The sequence below is a fragment of the Oncorhynchus mykiss genome, chromosome 5, assembly GCF_013265735.2.
Source record: "Oncorhynchus mykiss isolate Arlee chromosome 5, USDA_OmykA_1.1, whole genome shotgun sequence".
Lineage (NCBI taxonomy): Eukaryota > Metazoa > Chordata > Actinopteri > Salmoniformes > Salmonidae > Oncorhynchus > Oncorhynchus mykiss.
The window spans coordinates 14844129-14867397 of NC_048569.1; the positions used below are offsets into that span (position 1 = coordinate 14844129).

The following is a 23269-nucleotide window of genomic DNA, read 5'->3' on the forward strand; positions in this document are numbered from 1 at the left end:
CACGATACTTAGGTGCTGATAATATATCTAATGTGTTTCTCAAGATTCTATCCGTTTTGCGATTCGAAACTGAGATTTTATTGTGATTTGTAGCAGTGGGTAAATAATAACAAATGAATGAAGGAAATTAAGAAATGTATTAGAATGCTGGAAGTGAGTGTTGGAATTACAAGTACCAGAGTTAGAGGCTACAAAATAGGATTTTGATTCCTATGCAATGTTCTACAAATAAGACCACTGTCAGTTTTGTCCTATTATTTTTGGTTGAAGTTTGGTTGAACAGTATAAAGCAATGCAATCAGAATGGAGAAAGCCCATTTAATAAAAGCACTTAGGATTCATTTGTTGCCATCCTAGGATCATGCCCTACCCATGAAGCATATTTATAACTTTTGTTATTCAGAAGTGTCAAAAATGAGAAAATACTGTGATATGATATTTTGGCCATATTGCCCAGGTCTACTTCGTTGTGTGGAAAGCTTTGATATTGGCAATGGGCAAGCTGGGAGCAGGTATAAAAGCTGTCCTATTTAACCCATTTTACTACCATGTAACTACGTTGTTTTACCCGCGCATAATAGAATGCAGAATATATTCCCCAAAGCCATCCATTTTCCCTAAAGTTGAGGGCAACTTATTTTCTGGGCTTTTGTTAAACCACATGACCCAACCAGGAATGAACTCTTGACCCTTTTTGGTTGAGAAGACGTTGAAAAGACGTATTTTCAATGTATTGTGCTTACTGGGTAAACTATCTACGCCATGCAGGAGATGCAGAACCAGCTAAAGAAGCTTAACGGGGAGCTGGGCGAGAGGGAAAGCAGTCTGGAGCAGCAGTACCAGGAGCAGCTGGAGCAGACAAAGAGGAGGCTGCAGAGTCACGAGGTCACCATCCAGCGCCTTACCACCTGCCTGGCCGACAAGGAGCAGCAGCTACAGGTAGATAGTCTGAGAGCTCGAGAAACTAAAAGTGAAACCATAGAAATATAATCTATAGAAGGGGGCTTAGAGTATCAAACACTAGCAATTATTGAGGCCTGTTCTATATATTCCTTTTCTATGGAACTAGGTAAATATGGTGTACTAGCACCATACTAGCAATTCTGTGAAGGGAGTAGTACACAGCGTTGTATGAGATCTTCAGTTTCTTGGCATTTTCTCACATGGAATAGTCTTCATTTCTCAGAACAAGAATAGACTGACGAAAGATTTTGTTTCTGGCCATTTTGAGCCTATAATCGAACCCAGAAACGCTGATGCTTCAGATACTCAACTAGTCTAAAAAATGCCAGTTTTATTACTTATTTTAATCAGCACAGCAGTTTTCAGCTGTGCTAACATAATGCAAAAGGGTTTTCTAATGATCAATTATCCTTTTAAAATGCTAAACTTGGATTAGCTAACACAATGTACCATTGGAACACAGAAGTGATAGTTGCTGATAATGGGCCTATGTACATATTTCATAAAAAAAACTGCCGTTTTTTGCTACAAGAATCATTTACAACATTAACAATCTCTACACTGTATTTCTGATCAAGTTGATGATATTTTAATGGTAATTTTTTTTTTGCTTTTCTTTCAAAACAAGGACATTTTTAAGTGACCCCAAACTTCTGAACGGTAGTGTGTATATATGAAAATGTATGCGCTCTACTATAAGTCACTGGATAAGAGGTGTCTGCTAAATGACTAAAATGTAGCACGGGAACTGGGAAAAACTTTGTTCTTACCCTCTTTTTTTTCTTTCTGTCCCTCTATTCGATCTTTTTCTTGCTGTTGCTTTTTTCCCTCTTTTCTCTGTCTGCCTCGTCTCTCTCTCTCTATTCTCCCTCTATCAGGAATACATGAACATGATGAGAGACATAGAGCAGAGCAGAAGTCCTGAGGAAAGCGACACCATGCTGTCAAAGCTGCGAGAACGACTGAAAGAAAAAGAAAAGGCTCTGGAGGTGGGCTTTCTATCAATGTTTGAAATGTAAAATATTTCTCTCGCTCTCTCTGTTCAATTGCTTTATTGGCATGATGTAAAAATGTACATATTGCCAAAGTATACTTTGGAAATGAAATGATTTAATGAACAACGTCATTAAAAATGAAGATCGTCACGAACAGGATGTCGATCTTTCTCTCTCGCTCTGATCTGATGATCATTGTATGCCTTTGGTCTTTTAATTTCAATATTCCGTATGGCTCCTCCACAGCAAGCGCTGGATGAGAAGTTTTCAGCGCTAGAAGAGAAAGACAACGAGATCCACCAGCTGCGTCTGTCACTCAGGGAGAAGGAGAGGGACCTGGAGAGACTCAACAACCTGCTGTCTCACAATGAGGACACCATCAACGTAATGGACCATGATCACCCCATTCAGTCAGTTTAGTTAGTCAACAAAAATGTCAACTCCTCCAATTTCCCTCATTGCTTTTCATTGAGGAGAATTGGATTTTCAATTTACTTACTGAATTGAAATGGAATTGACACCAACCCTGCATATCATATTTAATGAAGTCACACACTACCTCTTATGTGGAGTTGTTGCAAGGACTGCTAGGGTAAACATCCTGTTGAATGGAGAGTCTACAACACTGGTCTCTCACTCTCCATTGCTCCCCGCAGAGTTTTGACGCGTTGATCAAGGAGAAGGACGTGGAGCTGCAGCACCTTGCCAACACTATGAAGAACTTGCAGCGTGCCAAGCAGGATGTGGAGGACAACCTGAACCGAGCCTGCAGGGAGAAGGACTCCATCATCAGTCAGCTGCAGCTGTCCCTGGAGGGCAAGACCAAGGACATGGAGGTAGGAAGACACATAAGGAGAAAGTAAATCCCATGTATTACTAGCTGACACTCACAAAATATTACCTGAACATAAAGACTCTTTTAACACAGGCATCAATACTCACAAAACAGTGACATCATTCACCAAACACGCTGTCGTTCAATGATATATTGATTTGATATAATATTGACCTAGTATATCTTGCAAAAGAGGTTAATCCCAGAAGGATAAAGTTGGATAAGTAAAGATTGACAAATAACAAATCTCTTCTTCTTTTGTTTGGTCTTCCTCTGCCTCTGTCTGTGTGTGTAGGCGATGGCAAGTTCCCTGCTGAGCCAGTCCCAGTCTCAGGCCCGTGACCTTGCAGAACAGATGGGTCAGAGGTTAAAGGTGGCAGAGGCCATGCTGGTGGACGCGGTCAAGGCCCGTGAGAGGCTGGTGGCGGACAACGAGAGCGCCGTGGAGGGCCTGCTGGCCACAATCGGCAGCAAGGACCAGCTTCTCAAGGTACACACATGCACACTGGAGGCACCTTTACTGGTTGATTTATTGTGATGAGAAAGTCTCTGTCTAACAACATCCACACTCACATTCTATTTGTCTTAACCTTGTAATATTTTTACAGGAGGGTTAGTGTTTATGACCATGTTTTCGCTCCCTCCAGGAGTCAGCGGAGCACTATAACAGGACACTGTCTGAGCGCATCCAGGAGATCGAGGAGCTGAGGCGACAGCTGTGTACCCGGCAGCAGCAGCTGGCCTCCGCTGAGAAACTTAGTTCCACTGTAACACAGGAGGGTTACCTAGAGATGGCCAAGCTCAGGGCCCTGCTGACCGAGAAGGAATCCATTATCATTGTGAGTTTGAACAGAGTTATTTGGATAGGTGCAGAGTACACTACTATTTTGTGTTTTTGATAGTTTAGGATTTAAATCATGGCTGGCTACAATATGTGCAGCATTTTGCTCCTGCCCAGATTGTTTTGTTAATGTTGGGCTTGAACAAAACCTGCACATTGGCCATCCTTGATTTGTCTTGGTAGAACAACGTTGAATAAAGTTAATGGCAAGGTTATGAGAGCCGGTGTGTTTAGCTTTTGATTTCCTCTGCCAGAAACTTCTGGAGCGCGGCCGGGAGAGGGACCAGTTCCTGGCTGAGTTGAGGCAGAAGGAACCTGCACCGTCCCAGGTGCTGGAGCTCAGACAGACCATCCAGTTGCTGCAGGAGAGACTGGAGGAGAGGGAAGGTGAGAGGCTTTACCTCTTAAAGCTGCAAGCTGTGCTGAACAGTTTGACATACCAATGAACAAAACAGAAGTTGGCCGAAGTGCATACTGTCAAACTGTCTTTGTCCACCAACACCCTGACCCCACTAATGTCCTCTACTGGTTTTGTTCCCTCTGTAGGTGACTGCTCCAAGAGGAACAACAACGAAGACAGCATGGAGAAGGTCCCTCTCATCAAGAAGACAGTGGTCATCCTGAAGAAGGAGTTGTCTCAGAAGACTGAGGCTCTCAACAAGTCTCTGAAGAGGGAGAATGAGCTCAAGGTGAGAACAGTCATACTGCAGCTGATTCAAATCCCTGAGCCGGCAAGGTGGGGAAAAAATCTGACGTTCCTCCCTTGAGCAAGGCAGTTAACCCCCAACAACAACTGCTTCCCGGGCACCGATGACATGGGTGTCGATTTAAAGCACCCCCACCCGACCTCTGATTCAGAGGAGTCGGGTTAAATGCGGAAGACACATTTCGGTTGATTGCATTGAGTTGTGCAACTGACTAGGTATCCCCCTTTCCCATTTACTCTGGTCAAAGAATACACTATTTTTGACTGATGAATAAGAAAGTGATTCACTTTAACTTTCTTGATCCTTTGTTTGTTTGTCATTGCGTTAACATAGTTTTTTTTCTTTGCTCTTGGTAAACAAATTACCTCTGGGTACAGATCAGAATCATTAGATTACCCTCCACAAGTCTAAATCCTGACTATTAGGTGGATAATAGAAAATGGACCTTGGGTCAATGTCTTCATTCTATCCCATTGTTCTCCTGTGTTCCAGATGTCCCTGGCTGATCTCCAGTCAGTGTTGTCTGAGCTGGAGGGGCGTATCGAGGGCCAGGCGGCCAGCATAGACTCCCTCACCACCACCCTGGAGACCAAGGACGAGATTATAAACGTGAGTGGATGGCCAGTGGTCTCCTCACACACGGCTACTAATCTACACAGACACTCATATACACACACTCAAGCAGGCTCAGGAGGTTACCTGGTGCCATCTGGTTTCATAGGTAGCTTGCACAGGGTTAACCTGGCTGACCTTGAACTGATTTTGGCCATCACCACCTGTGCTACCTCTTGAGCTTGGCTCAGTTATAAATAAAAAGGAAATTAACACATCTGAGCGATACTTTCACTTCAATACATTCATTTTTTTAAACCCCTTCAAGGGCACTTTTTCCATTTGCTATAACTAGTTTGATGTCAGAGTCTCTCTGCTGTGTATATGCTGACAGGACCTCCACCAGCGTCTGGGCCAGAGAGGGGACAGTCAGACCAAGGGGCCCCAGGATCAGGCTGCTGAAGCCGGGGTGGCGCACTCGCTCCCTGGCCTCCCTCAGCGGGAGAGGACCATCATCGGTGGTGACAGCCAACAAGAGGTAGCACCACGCAAAAGCAAGCCCTGCCTGAAACGTATTTATGAGCTGTAGTGTGCCATCTATCTTCAGAAGAATGGCCATGTCTGAATGTACCATAGTCGAGTGTTACATCAAAAATCAATAAAGTCACAACCTTTTGTGATGTCTGGTTTAATTGTGTGAAAATAAAGTGTTCAACAACACAGTCACAATTTGAAAAGGCTCACTCTTTGGTCTGCATGTCAAAAACAGTCCAGCATGAGAATAAACCCACCGTGACCTGGGTCCTGTTCATTAGGCACCAAAACTGACTGACATATGGCGGGACTACCTGGACCTGTCCAATAACGATCACTCATTTTCCATTTCGAAACGTTTTAAAACAACTCCCATTGCATGCACAATGAATATGACCCTTGTATAGCAACTGATTGAGTGGCATCTGACCTTTGACCTGTGCCCCCCTCCCTCCCCAGGTCCTGCCCTTGTTGGCTGACCTGCAGGTGGAGCACCGCTCTTTGAACCGAGCCCTGAGGGCCGAGCAGCAGCTCTACTCCAGCTTGGTTCGCACCGTCAAAGAACAGGACAGGTATCTGGACGATTATCACAGATTGGATTAATTCCACATATTGCCATGTAATTGAAATAGTCTTACCAAAGTCCTTTTTTATATGCTTTGGTTGGTGTGGCATTCAAAAGGGTTTATTTTTTTGTTGCAATACCCAGTGTCTCCATAGACAGATATTGTCTACTGGTACACCGTGTACATAGCCACGTTATCGTTACTCATTGTGTCACTCATTTATTCCTCATGTTGTTATTTTTCTATTATTTAAAAATAATTTTCTGTATCGTTGAGAAGGGTCCACAAGTAAGCATTTCACTGTTAGTCTACACCTGTTTACGAAGCATGTGACACATACAATTAGATTTGTCTACTTGTGTGTGTATATGTGGAATAGTAAGTCATACATTGTGTGTTTTGCAGTGCCCAGCGTCTTCACGCCCTCCAGATGGAGCTGACAGCGGTGACGCTCCTCAGACAGCAGCTGGAAGAAGGGATCCGGAGCAACGAGGAGCTCAGAGAAGACCTGGAAAGAGAGATCGCCAGAACCAAGCTCTCAAAAGAAGGTGCAGTAGTAGTACACAGAAGATGAGGGGGAGACTAGAGAGATGGAACTAGGAAGGGCACAGAGGAGGGGGAGACTAGAGAGATGGAACTAGGAAGGGCACAGAGGAGGGGGAGACTAGAGAGATGGAACTAGGAAGGGCACAGAGGAGGGGGAGACTAGAGAGATGGAACTAGGAAGGGCACAGAGGAGGGGGAGACTAGAGAGATGGAACTAGGAAGGGCACAGAGGAGGGGGAGACTAGAGAGATGGAACTAGGAAGGGCACAGAGGAGGGGGAGACTAGAGAGATGGAACTAGGAAGGGCACAGAGGGGGAGACTAGAGAGATGGAACTAGGAAGGGCACAGAGGAGGGGGAGACTAGAGAGATGGAACTAGGAAGGGCACAGAGGAGGGGGAGACTAGAGAGATGGAACTAGGAAGGGCACAGAGGAGGGGGAGACTAGAGAGATGGAACTAGGAAGGGCACAGAGGAGGGGGAGACTAGAGAGATGGAACTAGGAAGGGCACAGAGGAGGGGGAGACTAGAGAGATGGAACTAGGAAGGGCACAGAGGAGGGGGAGACTAGAGAGATGGAACTAGGAAGGGCACAGAGGAGGGGGAGACTAGAGAGATGGAACTAGGAAGGGCACAGAGGAGGGGGAGACTAGAGAGATGGAACTAGGAAGGGCACAGAGGAGGGGGAGACTAGAGAGATGGAACTAGGAAGGGCACAGAGGAGGGGGAGACTAGAGAGATGGAACTAGGAAGGGCACAGAGGAGGGGGAGACTAGAGAGATGGAACTAGGAAGGGCACAGAGGAGGGGGAGACTAGAGAGATGGAACTAGGAAGGGCACAGAGGAGGGGGAGACTAGAGAGATGGAACTAGGAAGGGCACAGAGGAGGGGGAGACTAGAGAGATGGAACTAGGAAGGGCACAGAGGAGGGGGAGACTAGAGAGATGGAACTAGGAAGGGCACAGAGGAGGGGGAGACTAGAGAGATGGAACTAGGAAGGGCACAGAGGAGGGGGAGACTAGAGAGATGGAACTAGGAAGGGCACAGAGGAGGGGGAGACTAGAGAGATGGAACTAGGAAGGGCACAGAGGAGGGGGAGACTAGAGAGATGGAACTAGGAAGGGCACAGAGGAGGGGGAGACTAGAGAGATGGAACCAGGAAGGGCACAGAGGAGGGGGAGACAAGGGAGGAAAGAATGAGAGTGAGGAGGGGTCCTTTGTTTCCTGAACTAGACCGCTGGCTGAAGCTGAATGAACAATGTCTATATTGAGTTGAGGAAGTAGAGACCCACTATATTATTTAAAATGTCCAACACTAACATTTTATTCATGGTACTTTAATAGGAAGTTATACCATCTTAGAAAGAGAGAGGCACACACATGCATGCATGCTATCAACCATGGTCAGTTTGGTCGCTACATGTTCTAACACTGCCTGGTGTTGCCACGCCTGCTGTCCACCTGGTCATTTTTTCATCTGTTTGCTGTCATCTTCATCATTAGCATCCTCCCCATCTGCATGTCTAAAACAAGACCGCAATAGCCTACGTTTTTTTCCCCTATTCTGTTAATGTCCCCACTGGCACCTCCTATAAACTCATCCTCTCACCTGGAAAGTCATTTTCTTTGTCCTGGTTGAGCTACTCTGCACAATAAAACATAATGCATGTGTTTCTGTCGGTCTGTCTTCCTCACTTACAGCTTACCTTTACTCATTTGCTTATCTTCTACTTTTGTTTTTGTTTATCCATTAAAAATCTGTGTCTGTCTCGTTGCATTACTTCACTCGCATATCACATGAAACCATTGTCACTTGTCCAATGTCTGCTCTATTAGAAACATAGCAGTTAGTACCCACACACTCTTATCAAGCCATCCGTAAGCTGTTTCAATTACAGCCTACAGGGTTGGGGCAGTTACAGAGCAAACCTCTCTGTGGCTGCTTCCCTGTTCTCTACCCTTCTTCCAACGTGTGCACTTGCTTGTGAAGCGTGCATTCGTGTCAAGCATATTACCCAAGTTGTTTACAAAACATAAACAGGTCGATAAAATCATCCTACATGCTGAACTGAATTCAACGACAGAGTGATGGAATGTCACTGTTTAGTAGTGCAAGGCTTCAGTGGATGCAGTGTTAGGACACGTACCAACATAGAACCTTGATTGATGAGGCCAGGTGCCAGTGAGAGAGCTCTGTATAGGTGTGACCGTCTGAACCTGATGATTTATTCATCTATGGTGCAACCTGTGTGTGTGCATGTGCCCATCTGCCTTCCAGTTCATACCATTCCTCCCCTATAAAGAGAGTCAGCTATATAAATATAGGTAAGATGCCTTGGGCTCGTATTCAATGCTGCTCAGTAGAGGGAATTGCTCTTTATAGTGGCTTTATATTTATACGGGGTGGCAGGTAGCCTAGTGGTTAGAGCGTTGGCTCAGTAACCTGAAAGGCTGCTAGATCAAATCCCTAAGCTGACAAGGTAAAAATCTGTCATTCTACCCATGAACAAGGCAGTTAACTCACTGTTCCTAGGCGTTATTGTAAATAAGAATTTGTTCTTAACTGACATGCCTAGTTAAATATAAAATACAGAAAAAAATACAATTTCATTGATTTTATGGGGTTACAGTTCAAATGAGGGAATCAGTCAATTTAAATTAATTAATTAGGCCCTAATCTATGGATTTCACATGACTGGGATACAGATATGCAATCTGTTGGTCACAAAAAATGGGCCTCAGGATCTTGTCATGGTGCATTCACATCGATAAAATACAATTGTTTTCGTTGTCCGTAGTTTATGCCTGCCCATACCGTAACCCCACCGCCACCATGGGGCACTCTGTACTCACCGTTGAAATCATCAAACTGCCCACACGACGCTCTACACTTGGTCTGTGGTTGTGAGGCCAGTTGGACGTACTGCCAAATTCTCTAAAACAACACGTGGCTTATGGTAGAGAAATGAACATTCACTTATCTGGCAACAGCTCTGGGGGGACATTCCTGTAGTAAGCATGCCAATTGCAAACTCCCTCAACTCAAATCTGTGACCTTGTGTTGTGACAAAACTGCATGTTTTAGTGGGCTTTTATTGTCTCCAGCACAAGGTGCACCTGTGCAATGGTCATGCTGTTTAATCAGATTCTTGATATGCGACACCTGTCAGATGGATGGATTATCTTGGCAAAGGAGAAATGCTCACTAACAGCAATGTAAACATTTCTGGGATCTTTTATTTCAGCTTATGAAACAAGGGACCAACACTTTACTTATTGCGTTTTATATTTTTGTTCAGTATACGATACATTTTATTTTGTCCATTATTGATATTTTATACCACAGCATTGTTGAATAATTTCTTATTGGCTAGAAGGGCATTCTAGAATGGAAATGATATTGGGACACCTTGCAATCATGACATGATAGGCACCTACACATGCAGACCGTACTTGCTATAAAGTTACAGAAAGCTAAAGCAACAACTACACAAACTGAAATTGGATACATTGTAAGAGTGACTTGTACGTACACTGAATGTACAAAACATTAAGAACACCTGCTCTGTCCATGAGACTGAACAGATAAATCCAGCTTTTTCACCTGGATGATCCTTTTCTTGATGTCACTTGTTAAATCCACTTTAAGTCGGTGTAGATGAAGGGGAGGAGACGGGTTAAAGAAGGGTGTTCAAGCCTTTAGACATGGATTGTGTGTGTGCCATTCAGAGGGTGAGTGGGCAAGACCAAATATTTAAGTGCCTTTGAACAGGGTATGTTAGTAGGTGCCAGTTGACCGGTTTGTGTCAAGAACTGCAACGCTGCTGTGCTTTTCACGCTCAACAGTTTTCCGTATGTATCAAGAATGGTCCACCAGCCAAAGGACGTCCAGGCAACTTGACACAAATGTGGGAAGCGTTAGAGTCAACATGGGCCAGCATCCCTGTGGAACGCTCCGACATCTTGTAGAGTCAACATGGGCCAGCATCCCTGTGGAACGCTCCGACATCTTGTAGAGTCAACATGGGCCAGCATCCCTGTGGAACGCTCCGACATCTTGTAGAGTCAACATGGGCCAGCATCCCTGTGGAACGCTCCGACATCTTGTAGAGTCAACATGGACCAGCATCCCTGTGGAACGCTCCGACATCTTGTAGAGTCAACATGGGCCAGCATCCCTGTGGAACGCTCCGACATCTTGTAGAGTCAACATGGGCCAGCATCCCTGTGGAACGCTCCGACATCTTGTAGAGTCAACATGGACCAGCATCCCTGTGGAACGCTCCGACATCTTGTAGAGTCAACATGGGCCAGCATCCCTGTGGAACGCTCCGACATCTTGTAGAGTCAACATGGGCCAGCATCCCTGTGGAACGCTCCGACATCTTGTAGAGTCAACATGGACCAGCATCCCTGTGGAACGCTCCGACATCTTGTAGAGTCAACATGGACCAGCATCCCTGTGGAACGCTCCGACATCTTGTAGAGTCAACATGGACCAGCATCCCTGTGGAACGCTCCGACATCTTGTAGAGTCAACATGGGCCAGCATCCCTGTGGAACGCTCCGACATCTTGTAGAGTCAACATGGGCCAGCATCCCTGTGGAACGCTCCGACATCTTGTAGAGTCAACATGGGCCAGCATCCCTGTGGAACGCTCCGACATCTTGTAGAGTCAACATGGACCAGCATCCCTGTGGAACGCTCCGACATCTTGTAGAGTCTATGTTCTGAGGGCAAAAGGGAGGGGTGCAACTCAATATTAGGAAGGTGTTCCTAATGTTAGTATTCCAATCTAGGTGGTTGAATTCAGTACCGCATGTAGAATGATTTGAATGAACCTGTGTGTATAATAGAATGTAAACAACATGGGTGCACTTGACACTTTATTCCATGGACTCTTTCCTTATGTAACTACATGCAGTGACCCAAACCCCTGCCTGTTGAGTGTTGATATTTCTGTTCAATGCATAGTTCACCTGTGCATAAGGTTTCTATTCATGCTCGATTATGTGCTCTTGATAAACACAAACTAAATATACACTTCCAAACGTAACATAGGAACTGGAAAGGGCAGAAGCTAATGTGTGTTGCTCCCAGAGGTGATCTTAAATGAAGTGTGGTGACCCAACATACAAGAAGAACAGAAGCTTTACTAAAGATCACATTTTGGAGTAGCAAACAGTGAGCATATTTCTTACCTTTTCAAGTGTTTCACCCCACCTTTCTGAGAGTAGATTCAGTAGATAGTGTTTTATTCATCTTGTCTTGGTCTCTCGAACTAGGAATCATAAATAAAGACTCGGTTATGGTTAAATAGGACTTTTAGTGGACCAAGGACATTCACATTGCTTTAAGATGGGACACATTGTAAAAACATCTGCGGTGTATTCATTAGCACACATCGTAGAAAACATTTTAAGATGTTGTAAAGTCCAGGCAGTCCCTGCCTGTTTTAGTCCTTATTCTTCCGTTTGGTGCCTAAACACCCTTAGCAGAGTTGCCAACTACCGGATGTATCCGGTTTACATGAATACAGCTAATTCAACCTAGCTTCCTTTTCCACCTAAAACTGGGTGTGGGAACTCTGCTCAGTCGTTTTCTTTTACGCCTGCTACGTTAGTGCCTAAAGAACACCCTGGTCCTCCGTCTCTCTCTAACCCAATCATGTCTCTGCAGGGCGCGAGGGCCAGGGCCACGTTGACCCCAGGGAGCTGCAGAGTGTCAGGCATCAGCTGGAGGACACCCAGCGCTGGAACGCCTCCCTGCAGGCCCGCCTCGGAGTCATCAAGAACCGCGGGGGAGGGGTGGGTGCCATCAATGACACCGGTGAGAACCAGAATACTGTGCTATCGCATCATCACAAACCCTGACGATGTCTCAGCACATTGACAAGGACAGTAGAGTCGGGATGGGAAACTCGAGGAGACGCTTGAACTGCAGGGTCTCTTTAGAGTGCACAACCCTGGGTTCCTTGGTGTTAGTCAGTCAGAGACTTAAAGGAGTGTTCCTTGAAATATTAAGTACCGCATACCTGAAGTTAAAGTGCAGTCTGTATATTGGTAGTAAGTAACTCCTCTGTTCCAGCTGACACCCTGGGTAGTTTCATGGCCGACCAGACGTCCTACATGAGTATCTGTGTAGGAGAGGGGGAGGGCCTGGACCATCTGTCTGTAGAGGAGCTCCGACAGAAGGTCAGCATTTACTCTACTGCATTATACTTCATATGTCATATTTGATTCATACATGATCATACTTAATGTTATTTTATTTATACATTATCATACCTCTTTCCTTTAAATAATGTAGTTTTATTCTGGCATCGAGCCGACGAGCTAAACTGGAGGGAAACACAGTTTTTATTGTTTCTAAGTATCCAATGCTAGTGGTTAATGCAAGGTGTACATCACTACTGATGAGTTGCTAACGTCATTGTATCTCCTGTAGGTGATGGAGCTGCAGGACTATGTCAGTAGACTGCTGGCTGTGAATGAGGACCTGCAGAGGACGCTCTCATTGACTGAGGGCTCAGACCACAACCTATCACAAAGCAGCTCTGGGAAAGAGGTATGTCCAATTTCAAATCGACCCATTTGGCATTCACCTTGGCACTTCTGTCGATCATAAATGATTGGAAAAGTGCATTTAATATGGTGGAAATTCTATCAGAGAGGAAGGTTAAGTTATTACTGTATTGTTTCTAGCTGACAGATCCATGTAGATCTACAGTGGGGCAAAAAAGTATTTAGTCAGCCACCAATTGTGCAAGTTCATCAGTAATTTTCATCAAAGGTACACTTCAACTATGACAGACGAAATGAGGGAAAAAAATCCAGAAAATCACATTGTAGGATTTTTTATGAATTTATTTGCAAATTATGGTGGAAAATAAGTATTTGGTCACCTACAAACAAGCAAGATTTCTGGCTCTCCACTCGTTACCTATATTAATGGTACCTGTTTGAACTTGTTATCAGTATAAAAGACACCTGTCCACAACCTCAAACAGTCACACTCCAAACTCCACTACGGCCAAGACCAAAGAGCTGTCAAAGGACACCAGAAACAAAATTGTAGACCTGCACAAGGCTGGGAAGACTGAATCTGCAATAGGTAAGCAGCTTGGTTTGAAGAAATCAACTGTGGGAGCAATTATTAGGAAATGGAAGACATACAAGACCACTGAAAATCTCCCTCGATCTGGGGCTCCACGCAAGATCTCACCCCGTGGGGTCAAAATGGTCACAAGAACGGTGAGCAAAAATCCCAGAACCACACGGGGGGACCTAGTGAATGACCTGCAGAGAGCAGGGACCAAAGTAACAAAGCCTACCATCAGTAACACACTACGCCGCCAGGGACTCTTGCAGTGCCAGACGTGTCCCCCTGCTTAAGCCAGTACATGTCCAGGCCCGTCTGAAGTTTGCTAGAGAGCATTTGGATGATCCAGAAGAAGATTGGGAGAACGTCATATGGTCAGATGAAACCAAAATAACACTTTTTGGTAAAAACTCAACTCGTCGTGTTTGGAGGACAAATAATGCTGAGTTGCATCCAAAGAACACCATACCTACTGTGAAGCATGGGGGTGGAAACATCATTCTTTGGGGCTGTTTTTCTGCAAAGGGACCAGGACGACTGCTCCGTGTAAAGGAAAGAATGAATGGGGCCATGTATCATGAGATTTTGAGTGAAAACCTCCTTCCATCAGCAAGGACATTGAAGATGAAACGTGGCTGGGTCTTTCAGCATGACAATGATCCCAAACACACCGCCCGGGCAATGAAGGAGTGGCTTTGTAAGAAGCATGTCAAGGTCCTGGAGTGGCCTAGCCAGTCTCCAGATCTCAACCCCATAGAAAGTCTTTGGAGGGAGTTGAAAGTCCATGTTGCCCAGCAACAGCCCCAACACATCACTGCTCTAAAGGAGATCTGCATGGAGCAATGGGCCAAAATACCAGCAACAGTGTGTGAAAACCTTGTGAAGACTTACAGAAAACATTTGACCTCTGTCATTGCCAGTAAAGGGTATATAACAAAGTATTGAGATACATTTTTGTTATTGACCAAATACTTATTTTCCACCATAATTTGCAAATAAATTCATTAAAAATCCTACAATGTGATTTTCTGGATTTGTTTTTCTCATTTTGTCTGTCATAGTTGAAGTGTACCTATGATAAAAATTACAGGCCTCTCATCTTTTTAAGTGGGAGAACTTGCACAATTGGTGTCTAACTAAATACTTTTTTGCCCCACTGTATATGTAGGCTCTTGTGCTTAGTGCTAGTGGTCGATTTGGAATTCGGAGGTGTGTTCAGTTTGCTTGAATGTTTGCTACGTTGCGGAACGGTTTGTACTGAACAACATATTTCACAAATGTTCTTGAACAGACCCGTATGTTTGCTCCTATTTGCTGGGTGTGGCGAGGTGTGGCTTGAAGAAATGAGTGACCTATTTAAAGGGCATTAGCCATACTGACAGCGTTCCCCAAACCCTACCCATTTTTTTTACTGGTTGTTCAGTACAGCACCGTTTCCATTCAGAATGTAAAAACCTACTGAATGCAGACCAGAAGTAGTGCTTCCTGATGCTCTGGACACAGCTTTAAATTGCGAGAAACAAATAAATATTTTGCTGTGAGACCATCATTGTAGGAGCACTGTGAGACTATGAAAAAAATCTAAGAGATACACACGAGTGCAGATTCATTAGCGTCATGGTTGTACCATTACTACAGCGAAAACGTCTGGCTTCTAGCCCAACCAGGTCAAAATTACTCACCCACATTTCAGTGGGACGCTGGGATCACATTTTACAGTCAAAAACCATGTCGTGGGCCGTTCAAAAAGTACTTGAGCGTTGAGCCTCTCTACCATTTGTTTACACTTTGTTCAAGCATGTTAGCCCTTTGACTAACTAGCTTACAACCAGGTAACTTCAGCAGTATATCCAAACATCTGGTGGCACAGAAGGAAAGGAACGGGGATATCTTCTTCAGGAGATCAATGATCACAGCAATGAATGAACTACAGATCTCTTGCATGTCTTCATCACAAACCTGACGTTTTTAAAGAGACTGTTTAAAATGTTCAAAGTAATGCATCTCAATGGGAAAATAGTGCTTTGTAGAAATCTAATATTCCACAAATGACTAAATTCAATGACCGGTATTCGGATCAACATTTTAGCTTTCATAATAAACATATTTACAGCATTACATATTAGTTTCTAGGGCAATATGTGCTTTAAAAGTAGCTAGAATGCATCCAGGCCCAATACAGGCTGTATCTCAATCAATAAAACTATTCTGGTGCTCCTACATTTCATGTGGCACATTTGAATTTAGAGCCCTGGGCACAGCTTCATTCTAATCCTCCCCCCTAACCTCTTACTGATCTAACCTTTGACCCTGAACCCTCACTGAATGATGTATGTTAGTTTGTTCTATCTCCTTACCAAACACTTTTACATCTGCAGTACTGTGTCCTATATCTGTTTTACCTCTTAACTAATGCATTATGTCTCTGTAGTATACAGCATTTACCATCTCTTTCCACCCCTCCTAACTCCGTCCCTGTTCTTTCTTATGTGTCCCATGAAACAGTCTTTTCTTACCCCATGCCACATTAGACACGTCGCTGTCACGCCATTCTGCCTTTGCTGTGGTGCCGTGTTGTCTTATGAATTCTGTTCCCTCATTGCATTTTTTTTTCCGTTACAAAGCCATGTGTCACATACGCCTCCCATCCCATTACTATAGCAGCATCTAGAGCGGAGACAGGAGAAAAAGTCACCGCACAGTGACAGAGTCCACAGTGACTCTGGCCAGGACAGAGGGAGCCAGACGGACAGCGGCCTTGGACAGGTAGGCAGGGCTGATGGGTGATAAGGAAAAACATGTTTAGTTATTTTATGCATCCTAAAGAACCATAGCAATTAGAGCACATTAAATATGTGTTGTGGGTATTTTTTTCCTAATCTGAGGAGTTCCTTGGAATTTTGACGTGAGAAAGTATACATTGAGCATTATGCTTCATACCATACCACGTACAGTACTTCTCATACACTCTGAAAAATGCCCCTTTCAGGTGGTAGATGGAAGGCTGAATGACGGCCACCAATCTGCTGATGTGACTGTGAGCAGTACCCTGGCCCAGATCCAGAGAGGGATATGGCCTCCCTGGTCTTCCAAAGCCACCAGTGAGAGCCAGTCACAGAGCAGCCAGCAGGGAGAGGTGGAGAGGGACAGAAACTGGGAGCAGCTTTGTTCTCTTCTGTCTGACTGTGGGGCCTTATCAGTCAACCACCTCAGGTGAGTCACCTTCATCTTCTATCTAATTCCTGTGTTTTAAGGGGGTTGGGTACATTTTCATAAGGAGGAGGAGGAAAGCGATTGTGCTTTTCCACTAATAATTATGTGTGTTTAGGGAGGAGCTACAGAGGTTGCGGTCAGAGAATGTGGACCTGAGGGGTCAATTAAAGGAGGAGAAATCCAGAGAGTCCAAGGAGAGCGCCGACACCTTGGGCGACATCGGCGACGCACAGGGTGACCTCCGCAAGACATTGGAGAGGCTGAGGTCAGAGGCAAAAGGTCACCGCAAGATTATCCAGTTGCTGAAGGAGCAGCTGGAGAGGACTGAAGCGGTGGTGGACGTAGAGACCCTGTCGGATAGTCAGCCGGACATGATGGTGACGATGACCCAGAAGATGGAGAGGCTGCGTTTGGAGCAGGAGGGAGGAGCTCATGGTAGAGAGAAACTGCTTGAAGGAGAAGAGAGAGGGAAAGCACAGGGAGATGGTCATGCCACACAGGGGAACAGCCACACACAGCCTGCCAAGGGACATTCATATCGCATCGCAAGACATGGGGTAAGTACTGTCATTGAAATGAGAAAGAAACATGAAGTAAAGAGGAGACTTGCACACATTTTAATATTCCTGCTCTGCTATTTGTTTCTGTATTGCAGGCTGGTGTGAAATCTCGCCTGCCCGTCCCCGTGAGACACAATAAAACAGACACTGCTGGCAGCAGGGAGTCGGTAAACCAGGCGTCAGACGAGTTCTCTGAACATCTGAGAGGAGACGTACTACATCAACTAGGCCCGGACCACCACCATGACCAGCAAACGTCAGACTCTGACTCCCACAGCTCTCCTAGAGCCGCCCAGCACTGCAGCCCAGGCTCTAACCATAGCAGCACCACTAGGGGGACTACCAGACAGGGCCTGGAGACGGAGTTCCTCCGAGCTCAGGCCCCCACCGACGCCGAACTCCTATCCCAGTTGGAGCTCCTCCACCAGGAGTGCCAGGACAAGGAGCAGCTGATAGACCGTCTGGAGGAGCAGATGGCTGAGTGGGACGAACTTCAGGCCCAGCTCCGGGAGAAAGACCGGCTCAACTGTCATTATATGGAAGCCCTGCAGGCCGCCGAGTCCACCATCACTTATCTTACAGCCTGCAACCTGGACAGAAACAGCCAGGGTGGAGTACCAGGCTCTGGTTCAGAGTACAAACTCCAGAGACAGTGCATTGAGCTCCAGAAAGCCCTTGAGGAGAAAGAGAGACTCAACACCCAGCTGGTGGAGTGCCTCAACATGGTCGAGGTGGCCATTGCCTCGCTCCCCGGCACCTCGTCATCCGCCAACGCCCTGGATGGTCATTTGGACCCCCAGGAGCTGTGCGCGAGGCTGGAGGCGGCCTTACGGCAGGTCAGTGCTTCTCTTGACCCTCTGGTCCTGAAAACCTCGGTTCCAGGGCCTTCGGGGTACCCCCTGAGCCTCAACGCGGAGCTGCAGCAGCAAGCGGACTCCCTGCAGGAGGCGCTGTGGGAGCAGAGCCGGCTGAATGTCGAGCTGCAGGAGAGGCTGAGGTCAGCTGAGGAGGCTGTCGCAGCACAGCAGGGCACTGCCAACACTGGCCTGGAAGGCAATTACGGCAGGCAGCCAGAAGAAGACCTGAATGAGATTCAGAGAGGGAATGAAACAAAGGAACAGAGAGGTTGGGGAAAACATCATGGAAGAAGCAAGTTTGCGTCCGATGTGAAGAGCAGCCTAGAATCTGAGCAAGTTGCCAAGCATCTCTCCGAGTGTCTCAGAGCAGCCGAGTCGGCCATAGGCTCACTCACAGCTCACTGTACCAACACGAGCACTAGCACCTCTATCACGACCAGAGCAGCTCAAACCAGCTCTGACTTACAACATCACCTAGACAGACTACAGAGAACTCTACAGGAGAGAGAAGCATTGGACGACCTGGGCTCCACTGAACCCACCCACCAACAGACCAGTGAGAACCCCACACGACACACCACCCCTGGGGCTGAAACCCCCTCTCCCTTAGAGCTCCACCATAACATCTGCCTCCTCCAGAAGGCCTTCTACGACCTGCAGGAGGAGAGGGGACGCAGGGAGAGGGAAGCCAAGACGATGGAGCCTGGAGCTTGGGTACCACCACAAGATGTCCAGGCCCAGCTGGAAAGCCTTCAGAAGGCTTTGAAGGAGAGGAAGAGGGCCTGTAAGAGCCTGGAAGAGAAGCTGGCCACGGCTCAGTCCATCATAGCTCTGCAGAACTCCTCCAAGAAGACCAGTCATGTAGCAACACAGAGAGGTAAGGGAACAATAATTGAGGTCAAATTGTTGATAAGATTCATACATACACTTAAAAATGACATACCTTCTTACTATTTCTTATATGGCCCTTCGAGCCGGATCTGTTGGCTACTTTGTTTTTCAAGATTAATTTAAAGCACAGATCTAGACAGAACAACACAACGTCAGGAATTTGGAATCAGCTTTTTGTTTGAAAATGTTTGTCTTGACATACGTTCTTAGAGGAATGTGTGAAACCTGCACTTTGCTGAGCTGTGTTTTTATAAATGCGCATAGACCTCTATTGCAAGAAGTGCATGTACTGGTGTGTCGAGCATGACAGCCAAGCCTTTCGGTTACTGTTTTTGATGCACTAAAGGGAGCTTCGCATAGCATGACAAAGAATGACAGTGACTGGCTCTATGTAGAATTAAACTACTGCCTGTGTGATTCAATTGTTACATCAAATGTTAACGTTTGACGACACAATCCAAATGCAATGATGACATCACACCCTCGGCATCTGATCAAGCCAAAAGAGAGAGAATCTGAACCTTCTCTTGTTAATCCCTGCCTGCCTGGGTGTTGCCTCTAGCGCCCCCTCTGGAGCAGGAAGACAAGGGCGTGCAGGTGGACCTGCAAGACCTGGGTTACGAAACCAGTGGCAAGAGTGAGGCCGAGGTGGATAGGGAGGAGAGCAGTAGCACAGGTAGACGACCATGTCTGTCTGTCGAGTGGACACTAATAATCACAGTGGTGGAGTGGCGTCTGCTGCATGAGGAATGAAAACACTGGGCTGTAAGACTGTTTGATAATAACACCACTGTGCTTTTCTGGTCTGATAGTCACACATCGTCCGGGTGCGTTCTCGATAGTCTAAAGTGGCTTCCTTTCCTCTCCTTCATCTGCTCTGACATAAAAAGGACTGGACAGGTGAAAGCAGCTCCCGGGCATCCGCCATTTTTCTCTAGCCTGTGTTTTCAGGTCAGTGCAGATAGAGGAGGAGAAAAGGAGAGGAAGCGACTTTAGACTATTGAGACTCAGCCCTAAAGACTGCATGGGGAATGAACACTGGGCTGGAACATTGTGGTGATAACACCACTGTGTTGTATGGGTCTGATAGTCACACCTTCTATGTGGTTTAACCAGGGCACTGACTTGTACAGCACACCTGTGTCTCTGCCTGTCTGTCTCTCGCTGCCTGTCTCTCCTGCATGTGTGCACTCTGGTTGTTGTACTCTGGAATGGTTTGCTCAATGGGATACTAACTCCTCCTTATTTGACCACGGTCAACTGCACAAAACCGATCCTCTCTCCTTTCACATTGTACCATCTTCGTCAGACTTGCTTATTTTAGGTATATACTGTAGACCCCTGTTTGATCCTTTTGTGTGTGTGGTTGGCGATGATCCCTCCAGATATGCAGCTTGTCCCTGGCAGTGCTAACAGCAGCCTACCCTGCCTGCTGAAGCAGGACCAGGAGGAGCCCTCATTCTCCTCCACAGAGAACCTTGACACGGCCTCCAGTGCCTCCTACCCCAGCTCCCCCACTCTCAGCTCCCCCAAGGTACTGCCGCCCTAGTTACTGCTTTTCACATTTTTATTGGACATTGTCCTCGTCCTGTGTTTTGGTTTGATTGTATTGTCTCTCTTAATCCCTCACCTTTATGTGCTTTCTCTTTCATTCTCTTTATCCTGCCTCACTTTTGTGCTTTCTTGTTCTATCTCTCTTTCTCCTCCCCATCCCTCATCTCTCACTAGGTGAGTCTGAAGAGCCTCCAGACGTTTGACTCCTACGGTCTGTGTGAAGACCCAGCCCAGCTCCAGGCCCAGGTGAGGGAGCTGAAGACCCAGCTAGAGAGCCAACACCAGGTCATCCTCCACCTGCAGACCATGCTACGCCGCCGCGCCTCCCTGTCCAGCGAACTGTTGACCGCCACATCTGACTCCCACACTGCCACGGGAGGTCACACGGGCTCCGAGAGGGGGGAGGAGGGTGGGAAGGAGGAGAGGAGCCTGGAGGGAGAGGGGGAGGTGACGAAGGAGAAGATGAAGAGTATGAGCATGGAGCTGGAGAGGGAGAGGAGCGTGAACAGGAGTATGAGCGAGCAGCTGTTGCAGGCCCAGCAGCGGAGTCGATCAGCCTCACCTGCCAGGTTGCTAAGTAGTTGTTTCTTAACTTTCTTCATTATAAAGTACTATGGATGTTTTTTATACAGGGTAAAAAGTTGAACTCTGAATGACTCTTCAGTTTCTATTTCATTGTATTATTATGGACCCAAATTAATGTTTGTTTACAGTTTTATTTTTTATTTCACCTTCATTTAACCAGAGAGCCCTGGGGTCTAATTTGTGGGGTCAGCTCTCTGCAGTGTATTTGTTTAGAAATTTCCGATAAATCTGTCTAGTAATCTAGCTATTGTCATCACCACTAAACCTCTGGTTAAAAATGATTTTTAATAATCTCATCTGTTCCCTATAGGATCGACTCCCTGGTGCAGTCGCAGGCAAGGGAACTGTCCCAGCTGCGTCGTCAGATCCAGGAGAGCCGGGGCCTGGGGGCACTGCATCGGATGCAGCTGGAGGAGCTGTCGCAGGCCTTCGAGGAGCTGCTACAGGCCAGCGACGTGGACTACTACGTGGGAGAGGTGTTCCGAGAGCAGCTGGACAAGAGCCTGGGCGTCCTGGAGAGGCTCGAGGGCCGGCTGGAGAAAGGTAAGCACAACAAACATTGTATGTAGACATTGATGATAGTAAATGGATTTTAAAAGCAGCTATACAAACATGTACTAAGAACTCTTAAAGAGCATATGGCCTCTACAGAATGGAGTCTATTGAGACTGTTCTGAGATGCTCCATTCACCTACCCATTCTGAAATTGTATATATTTCATAACTTACTCACCAATGCAGAGATGCGATGTTGTGATTGCGAACATCTGTGAGGGTCTCATTTTCATAAAATGAAAGATCAAAGTTGCACTACTTTTGTAGTGTAATACACGTTCTAGCCAAACCACACATCATCATCCAATACCAGAAACCCCACACACAGGCCTCTCACCACCTGGCAAGCACGAGAATACAGGCCTCACCACTTGGCAAGCACGAGAATACAGGCCTCTCGCCAATTGGCAAGCATGAGAATACAGGTTAGGGCTGGGCGATATGGCCAAAATATTATATCACGGTATTTAAAAACAAACAACAACAAAAAACATTATGCCGATATTTTACGGTACTTGAGTAAAAGTTAAGATAGTTAATAGAAAATGAAAAGTGAAAGTCACCCAGTAAAATACTACTTGAGTAAAATACAAAGTATTTCGTTTTAAATATGCTTAAGTATTAAAAGTAAAAGTATAAATAATTTCAAATTCCTTATATGGTCTACACCATCACTGGTATTATCAGGCTGTATTAGCTAGCTACGTTTGCTCTGACTCAGTACATTTATTAGCTAACTGTTAGCATTAGAGGCTAACAAGATTTAGGGCAACTTGTTAAGAAAAGACAAACTAGCTGTTTGCTGATGTAAGAAACAAACTGATAGTGTCATTATAGAACGCTAGTGGATTTATATTAAGAAGCGAAGTGAAAACAGCATTGTTGCATGTGCTGCGTTGACCATGCAGACTGAACGCAAGTTTGAAAGGCGGCATGGCTAGGTCTGTGTGGAAAGTGGCACAGAGAGAAGGAGTGGCGCAAGATGACTCCAGTAGCCAAGTAAACTATAAAAATGGACATTACACTTGGCATATCACGTTTAACAAACCGAACATTCAAATACCAGTATAGAAGGTAAAGTAAAAACCCAAACCGCCCAGCCCTAACAGACGGTCCAAAATGTTGTCAAGTGTAAGGTGGCTTCTGAATAGCAGCTGTTAAATAAACAAAGCTATTTTAAAGAAGTAATCTGCAATTGTTAGTGCTACATACATTTTTAAAAATGTAATTATATGTACACATTGATTGTTGAAGAATATAACTTAGAACTGGCTCATGAGCTTAGTTTAACTGTCATACCCCATCAGAACCAAAAATATGAGCTTGTTTTACTCCTATTGTTTGTAAATAAACACTATTTAGCTAAAACCATAATTTAGATATCATGGGGGGGTGTAATCACCATAAGGACACAG

The 23269-nt window shown here is 45.7% G+C and overlaps 1 protein-coding gene across 10 annotated transcripts in view; it reads left to right on the forward strand.

Moving 5' to 3' along the window:
- The window catches only part of cdk5rap2 (CDK5 regulatory subunit associated protein 2), a 72886-nt gene that overhangs the window by 24820 nt on the left and 24797 nt on the right, over positions 1–23269 (forward strand). For 8 of the 10 annotated variants that reach the window (XM_036976871.1, XM_036976880.1, XM_036976873.1 and 5 more), the window contains 23 exons: positions 769–939; positions 1842–1952; positions 2205–2342; positions 2615–2794; positions 3089–3283; positions 3441–3632; positions 3889–4021; positions 4181–4323; positions 4834–4950; positions 5288–5431; positions 5887–5999; positions 6399–6541; positions 12219–12368; positions 12627–12733; positions 12987–13106; positions 16302–16406; positions 16630–16853; positions 16969–17410; positions 17509–19147; positions 19724–19837; positions 20547–20695; positions 20890–21284; positions 21611–21843. In XM_036976871.1, coding sequence (XP_036832766.1) covers positions 769–939; positions 1842–1952; positions 2205–2342; positions 2615–2794; positions 3089–3283; positions 3441–3632; positions 3889–4021; positions 4181–4323; positions 4834–4950; positions 5288–5431; positions 5887–5999; positions 6399–6541; positions 12219–12368; positions 12627–12733; positions 12987–13106; positions 16302–16406; positions 16630–16853; positions 16969–17410; positions 17509–19147; positions 19724–19837; positions 20547–20695; positions 20890–21284; positions 21611–21843 — 5458 coding nt within the window. The remainder of the gene's footprint in view (positions 1–768; positions 940–1841; positions 1953–2204; positions 2343–2614; positions 2795–3088; positions 3284–3440; positions 3633–3888; positions 4022–4180; positions 4324–4833; positions 4951–5287; positions 5432–5886; positions 6000–6398; positions 6542–12218; positions 12369–12626; positions 12734–12986; positions 13107–16301; positions 16407–16629; positions 16854–16968; positions 17411–17508; positions 19148–19723; positions 19838–20546; positions 20696–20889; positions 21285–21610; positions 21844–23269) is intronic. The other 2 variants (XM_036976872.1, XM_036976878.1) reach the window with 2 other exon arrangements.